The 8116-nt window shown below is 51.4% G+C and overlaps 1 protein-coding gene across 1 annotated transcript in view; it reads right to left on the minus strand.

Annotated features, from left to right (window-relative positions):
• GALNT10 (polypeptide N-acetylgalactosaminyltransferase 10) overlaps positions 1 to 6119 on the minus strand; it is a 226130-nt gene extending 220011 nt beyond the window's left edge. The window contains exon 1 of the mRNA XM_027545880.1: positions 5867 to 6119. Coding sequence (XP_027401681.1) covers positions 5867 to 6025 — 159 coding nt within the window. The 5' untranslated portion in view covers positions 6026 to 6119. The remainder of the gene's footprint in view (positions 1 to 5866) is intronic.
• Between the last annotated feature and the right edge of the window lie 1997 nt (positions 6120 to 8116).

Below are 8116 nucleotides of genomic sequence, written 5' to 3' on the forward strand. Positions count from 1 at the left end.
ATGACAGGAATTAATATATTCCATTAAGTGGCGCTAGTGGTAAAAAACCCACCCGCCTGCCAATGCAGGAGACACTGGAGACATGGGTTCCATCCCTGGATCGGGAAGATCCCCTGGAGGAGGAAATGGCAACCCACTCCAGTATTCCTGCCTGGAGAATCCCATGGATGGAGGAGCCTGGAGGGCTACAGTCCACAGAGTTGCAAAGTGCTGATACTATACTGCAAAAAGCAGTATAGGTCCTTACTTGGTTCAGCCCACGTGACTTAATTCATTCTGTTAACTTCAACTGATAGAGCCTGACATGGCTCTTAAACACAGACTGGCTCTGCCTGCCACGGGAGCACTAATGGTGCGACATGCTACGTATCCTTTTAACTCCTCTACTGCCCTGCTGGATCCCACTGCCACCTTCATATTTAATATTTTTCACTTACTTTAAAACTGCAGGGACTTCCCTGGTGGTCCAGTGGCTAAGACTCCACACTCCCAATGCAGGGGATCTGAGTTCGATCCCTTGTCAGGGGACTAGATCCCACATGCTATAACTAAGAGTTTGCATGCTGCAACTAAGACCTGGCCCAGCCAAATAAATAAATTAAAAATTAATATTAAAAAAAAAAAAACTGCAAAAATTCAGGAAGAAAATTTACAAAAATAGATTTGCAAAAAACAAAAACAAACACTTACAACCCAGTAAGTTCCAGCAGATTATCCGTCTCAATAAGTACTGGCCTCCAAAACTGAGACTGATAATCTTGGCTCAAGAGGGATATTATCGTAGAGAAGCATCAAGTATTAAGAAAAAAATGTTTCCTTGTCAAGGGAAAAAATAAGTTTGGTGAACTAGAAAAGAACTCGGAGAAGAACTGGGCTCCGTCTGCATCCCTCCCTCTCGAAACTGACAGCCCCTCTCCCAGGCCTGTTTCCGTACCTACAATAGGGCGGGGCTTGGACTAGATAACTTCTGTGGCACCCTTCCTGCTCTGACATGTGTAGATCATTTAGCAAACACGTTCTGACTGTTTTCCAAGTGCCAAGGCTTTAGCTATATGCGAGAAGAGGATGTGGTTTCTACTCTAAGACATTTCTGGGAGGGGAGGTCATGAAGCACTTCTTAGCCACAGGAACTCAGAGATGTATAGGCTACCTCCTTCCCTGGGCATGAGGACAGAGGTTCTCTGTGAAGCAGATCTCTGTGATCTCCTGGGGGCATCAGCTCTTCCCTTGCTGACTCTGACACGTATATCGCCTGTGTGTGTGTGTGCTCAGTCATGTCCGACTCATTGCAACTCCATGGACTGTAGCCTGCCAGGCTCTTCCATCCATGGAATTTACCAGTCAAGAATACTGGAGTGGGTTGCCATTTCCTCCTCCAGGGGATCTTCCTGACCCAGGGATCAAATCGGAGTCTTCTGTCTCCCGCATTGGCAGGCAGATTCTGTACCACTGCGCCACCTGGGAATCCCCATACATGGCATACAGTCAGATATATGCAAAGTTCAGAGCCCACTGCAAACACCCTCATGATCATTCAGCTGCCATGGGACATACTTCTGGCTGCCAAGTTTGCTTCAGGGCATTTTTTCAGTGATGAGATCCTGATGCCATCTCTGTGTAAGAGCTGACCGTGGACAAGGTACAATTAGCAAGCAAGATGGTTATCCTTTAAATGGGCCTCTGCTTTTTCATTCCTGATTCCATTATTTGTTATCGTGTCACTGGAGCCAACAGATTAAAGGTTGAACACAGTCTGAGAGAAGGCATTCGAGTATGAACATGTCCCTAAAGCAGTGACCTCATCACAAGTTAGATACAGTTGCCTATTTAAACATGCTTCTACTAACCAGGTCTTTCCAATATAAGCTTCCAAACAAACTCACAGAACCCCAGGACACTGGAGTTGGGAAAGACCTAATAAAGTATCTATCCCCTCCATTGCAGATGAGATTCAACATGCCATTAACTCCACTTAAAAAGCAGCATTTAGAAACAGCTGAGGCACAGTCTGGGCTTTGAGGAAAAGAGACTGATTAGCAATGTCTGCCCTGGCCAGGGAAGGGGAAATGCTCTTCTGACACACATTGACCTTTCCTCTTCTGAATCTAAGCCCTCACTTCACAGATGGAGAATCTAAGGCCCAGAGAGGTTAAACCACTTTCCTGAGATCACATAGTGAGTTTAGGGCAAGAGACTCAAGTAAAATCCAGGCCTCTGTTCCCAGACCTTCCTCCGCTGGGCTCCTTGGGAACCTGCAAGCCTAGGATGATAAAGGAATGCAAGAAGTCAGATTTGCTCAGGTAAATCAACAACCCTTCCCCAGCAGCATCAAATTTCAACTGGGCAAGCAGACTGAGAAGGGATTAGCAATCTAAAGGATCCCAGCCCCTCTGTGGGAAGTAAGTCATTCCCTGGTGACATTTCTAGGGTCCTTCACTTCCTGATGGGTAAGACTCTGCCACCAGGAAGCCAAAAAAAGGGGGTGGGGGGAGGTGGGAAGTTTTGATTTCTGGATGTTCTAAGAATAAAGTTCAGCTCTGCACAATAAGGAAAAATTCTTGATATTTGAAAATTAAAGTCATTGGTATTCCATTATCCCACCTTCTTATCCCATTGGTATTCCATTATCCCAACTTCTACTGCAAGCTGCTATTATCCAATGAAGTCATTTTCATAAGAGATTTAGGCTCAGAAATGGGGAGGAACTGCATCATATTTCTTTAACACAGGTTTTTAATAGCCAGCTCCCAAGCCTGGAATGTGAAACAGACCAGAGAATTAAACCAAGATGTTAAACAGACTGGGACTAGGAAGGAGAGGCACCCCCAAATTAAAATGAAGATGGCTTCAAGACTGACTTTTCTTGCTTGGTTTTGCAACTTTCCAAGAAGCCAGCTGTCTGACCAAAGGAATGCTCAAATCCTTGAAGCATTTTGTGTCCTTTACAAATTCATTGCCCTACCCGGCTCCAGTGGTACACCCAGCATAAGCAAGTATGAGTTACAGAGACTTACATTCTAGCAGATGATAAACCCTCTGAGTTCAAAATTCTGTATTCTTTAATCCAGTGGAGAAATCAAAGAGTTAAAGGACTAAAACAGTGGGTATGTTACTATCAGAGAAACTTCCCCGAAACCCACAAGGAATACAGTTTTCATTTGGGTAAAGTCCGTTGTCTGACTTCCCTCCACAGCCTCTGTAGTTATTTGTACCTGAAAGATCAGTGAGGTGCTCTGGGATGATTCTCAGCAATTATAAGAGTGACAAGCTGAGCTCAGAACTGGTCAGCTCTGTTGAAAGAAGCTGTGTGTGCTCCAGATGCCAGATTCCCCAGATAGCAGCCTGACGTGGTCTGTGCACGTTCCAGCCCTCTGGGATGTGAGATGGAACCTCAGTGCTGTGAGAAGTCAGCCTCCTCTCTCGAGGCCAGCTGACATTTAAAGGGACTGGGGGCCAAGCCGAGCACTGTGCATCTGCAGGAGAGTGAAACACAAAGGGGCTGTGTGGAAACTTGGCAGAGTGTTCCTGAAAGGCAGCAGACGAATGCCGAATCCTATAGCACCTAGAAGAACTGGTCGTTCGGGAAACAGCTCCATTCTGCTGCTCCCAGGAGACACACTATTTCCCCTAAAGCAAAGATCATTAGTTGCTACCACGTACCATCACCACCAAACCCCTTTTCCACTTCTGGCTTCTCTCCCGCTTCATGATATTCTAAAGCAAAAGAAACGAACAGAACTAGACCTTCCTAGATAAGTCTTTCTGTCCATTTCAGTTACGAGCTCCAAGCAGCGCCCAGCTGTTGCTCCCCTCTCTCTGCCCCAAAGGCTGCCTTACTCCATCAATCCCCTCTTGTGCAAGAGAGTAATTTACTTTGAAAGCTCAGGCCAAACCGGCAGTTAACCTTGACCTTCTCTCTACACATCTGGGTCTATAGAAAATGAAAATCAGGACGTCTCTGGCATCCACAGCAGATGAAATACGAGGGCTTTCTCTGGGCAGAAGCAGAACGTCAGGAGCTATTTTAGAACTGGTTACAGCTATTCCAAAGGAGAGTTTGCACTTGGGCAGGACAATGCCCCCTTGATCTGGGGCTGTGTCCAGGATGGAGCCCTCACAGCCAGGGATGCTACAAAGGGCTCCTGCCTCAGGAAAGGAAAACAGAAGTGGTTGTTGTCCTCCACACTGACTCACTTATGGTAGGTATCACTGGACCAGAGACCACATTTCACAGATGGAGAAAGGGGAGCTCGAGTAGGGAGATGGGAGGTGGTCAAAGATACACACAGCAAGTTAATAGTAAATCTGAGGACAGAACCCTGACCTCCTGCCCCTGATGCTGCTCCAGGGTGGGAACAGATTTCACGCAGGAAAAACCCATACGGATACAGAATTTAAGAGAGAGGGGTCTACTGGTACCTACCTATTAAACCCATAATCAGTTCAGTTCAGTCACTCAGAAAAAAAAAAAAGAGAGAGAGGGGTCTAAGTCAGTTGTCAGGGTTTGAACTGGGGGTTTAGGAAGGGAGTTGGGGCTTTGGCTTCCAAACAGGAAGATCTCCCAGAAGGAGTAACCAGGTCCTCCAGGATGGTTTGCAACAATTACCAAAACGACAGGCTGCCCTCAAATTGGTCAGCCCTGTCATAAAGAGCCCTCTGTACATAAGACAGCAGCCTGAACCTGGGAAGATAAGGGCAAACCATCCAAAGTCAATCTCTTCCCCTGTCTGCCAACCATCAGTCAAGTTCAACCCTGATGCAAAATTATCTACTTGCCATGGGACAAAACAAATCCCACAAGAAAAACTGCAATGTCCCACTGTGTGAAACAGTTCACGCATATATATCCTGACTGGCACCTACTGAGCCAGGAGCTGAGAGTAGGAGTGATGTGACAGAGTTTTTGCTATCAGTCTATATGTACTCATCTCTCTCTCTCTCTCTCTCTCTCTCTCTCTCTCTTTCTCTCTCTCTCTCTCTCTCTCTCTCTCTCTCTCTCTCACACACACACACACGTACATAACTGAGTTCAGAGGAGGCAAAAATAATTAAAATCCCAGTCTTGGCTACAAAAAACACCACACCTATCAGCCTGGACAAGTTCAGAAGGGGCCACAGGTAGTACTCTGAGAAGGGACAGGGAAAGCATCTGATGTTCCATGCTCAGGGCCCTGAGCACAAATAGCTTCTGAGGAATTTGGGGGGTCCTCCCACCATAGCTCCCACTTCTGGACGCCCAGAAAGTCAAAGGCAGCAGGTCCCTCAAAGAGCAGGAGCTCAAACACCCCCATCCTCCAGGGCCTGAAGCTCCAAGGAGAGCATGATCTTTGCATCTTCCAAGGAATCCACAGGATCTGGGAAAGAAAGAAGGCTGGGAGGGTGAATACTGTGGAGAGGAAGGAGGTCCAGAGATTTCTTTGGGCACATGAGTAAACAAGAAAGGGGCTGACCTGAGTAGGAAACACTTGGATCAGCAGGTGGGGAGCGGGGGACAGAAAAGACCTGGACACCAAACAGAAGGACTGGCACCTCCAGAAGAAGGTGCCATCCTGGGATACGGGGATGCAGACAGGATCTTCCAAAAGGGAGAGATGCTGAAGAGGTGAGAAATGGAACAGAAAAGAGGATGGTGACCTATGGACATCAGGAGTCCTGGTTTGTAGTTCTGGTTCGGTTTCTGAATAGCGGGGACAATCCCTGCCCTTCTCTGAGCCTCAATTTTCCCATCTAAAACAATGGGAAGAACAGAGGAGTCTCTGGCGCTGACTCTGAGGAGACAGCGGACGGCGAAGGAAGGAACCAACCGAAGGCTGGAAGGGAAATCAGGGAGAGCGTGTTTCCAACTCCATGGCAACTGGGGACTCACCTGTCCGGCGGCCGCGGCCGCCGCTGCTCCGGATCCCCCGGGGGTGCCGTCGGGCTGCCGCTCGCGGTACAGCGCCCAGAGCCCTACGTTGGGCAGAAGGACCAGGGCCGCCAGGACCAGCGCCACCGCCTGCAGAAGCCGCTTCTCCTTCCGCCTCATCGGGGCGGGTCAGCCCCGCCGCGCCCCGCCGGCCCCGCTGCGCCGCCCCCAGCTCCGCGCGTCCGCCCGTCCGCCCGGCGGCGGCAGCAGCTCTGCGAAGAGAAGCGACCGCGGCGCCGGCCCCGCTCCAACTCCGCGGCACTTCCGCCGCTCGCCGGCCGGGGAGCCGGGCTCCGCCACCGCGTCGCCGCCGCGGGGTGGGGGTGCTCCGCCGACACCGCCTCCCGCGAGCCTCCCCGAGCCGCATGTCCCGTCTCGGCCTCTTCAGTGCCTGCTGCCGAAAGCCGTGAGCCCTGGGCCGCGGCTTCTCGCTGCTCTTTCCCTTCCGCCCGGGGGCGACTGGCCCAGGGCGGCCCGCTCCCCCCCTCTCGGACCGCGATGGTGCGGCCCGCTCCTCGGCGGCTCCCCCGCCCGCGGGAGCTTTGCAAAAGTCCGGGAGTTGGCGAGTTGGGCGCTAACTGGTGCGCGCTGTAGGAAGCGCTCCTGGGGACCCTCAAAGTCCCGCCCGGCCACCTCAGCTCCGGACTCCAGCCGAGAGTTTTCGGGCTCCCCGGGGGATATGCAAATGGCACTGGAGTCCGGACACTCCACTCCTGGGAGTGGTGCTGTGGCGTCCGACTCCGAGCCTCGGCCCTGAGGACCTGCAGACTTCCTTTGCCCCCCGGCCTCGGTATTCCCAGGCGGGAAATGGGGCCGCCGCTGCGCTGCAAGCGCAAGGTTCTGTGCACCCTGGTTTTCTTCCCCCCGAGTTCCCGGTGGTAGGTGTGAATGCCATCTGTAGACTGGGGAGTGCAGCCTCACCCACCCCGCCACCTGTCTGTGGTCCCTGCACACCGGCGGGGAGGTGACCGCAGCGTCTCTGCAGGACCTCTCCTCACGCGAGATCAGCCTCCTTGGACTTGGAATGCCCTCCAGTCGCACTCTGGGCTGTCAGCTCACCGAGTGAGCCCTTTCTCCAAACCTTTTGTGGGTTCCTATCCCCTGTTCAGCTCCTCGGCAAACTGTGCTAGGCACGGGGAAGAAATGAAAACAGATTCTGTAGCTCTGACGTCTGGGGGCTAAAACATTAAACACATATTTTCATTAGATGAGCGAAGGTGCCTATAGCTGTGGTAAGGACTCAGGAAGTCGGGCCGCCTCAGCGCTGCAGCCGGCCGGCCGAGGAGCGGGACTCCGACGGTGATGCCTGTGGCTCCTACAGTGCTCTTCGTTTATTAATAAATTGCTTCCTCTCTGCTGCCCAGGGAAGACGCGTCCTCTTGGTTGCCTTCCTTTTTAACACCCCCCGCCCCGGTACATGCGTTCTCTTGATCCTCCGGGTCCCAGCCCAGTCGCAGACCCTGTGCCTAGTTAGTGGCTAGCAACGCCCCTTCCCCTGCCCCGGCCTTGGACCGGCGTCCTGACAACTCCTGCCTCTCGGTTCTTCCAGCTCCAGGCTGGGCGATGGGGATTCGGTTTTCTGCAATCATAGCTCAGATCTTAACACTTGCTAGGAAACCTTCAAAACTCCCATCACCTAGGCTGTAGAGCCACATGCCTCTCTGACCTGCTGCTGCTGCGAAGTCGCTTCAGTCGTGTCCGATTCTGTGCGACCCTATAGACAGCAGCCCACCAAGTTCCCCCGTCCCTGGGATTCTCCAGTCAAGAACACTGAAGTGGGGCCATTTCCTTCTCCAATGCATGAAAGTGAAAAGTGAAAGCGAAAGTGAAGTCGTGTCTGACTCTTGGCGACCCCATGAACTGCAGCCTACCAGGCTCCTCAGTCCATGGGATTTTCCAGGCAAGAGTACTGGAGTGGGGTGCCATCGCCTTCTCAGCTCTGATCTGCTAGAGCTCATCAAACATTCTCTCCTCTCGGTCCTGCCTGCCAGCTGCTGGTTATTTTCCTTCATGTGTTGTGGACCACACAGTTCCTTCCCCCCAGAAAGCCTGCTCCTCTTCTTCATCTATGTCGGTGGAAACCTTGTCCCTCCTTCTGTGTTTAGTTGAACAGCCACCTCCTCCATGAAGTCCTTCAAAAGTTCTCGTCAGGGGGCTGCTGTCTTTGGTCTTGTCACAGTACTGCTTACCTTATACTGAAATGCTTACTCG

The sequence above is a fragment of the Bos indicus x Bos taurus genome, chromosome 7 (assembly GCF_003369695.1).
Source record: "Bos indicus x Bos taurus breed Angus x Brahman F1 hybrid chromosome 7, Bos_hybrid_MaternalHap_v2.0, whole genome shotgun sequence".
Lineage (NCBI taxonomy): Eukaryota > Metazoa > Chordata > Mammalia > Artiodactyla > Bovidae > Bos > Bos indicus x Bos taurus.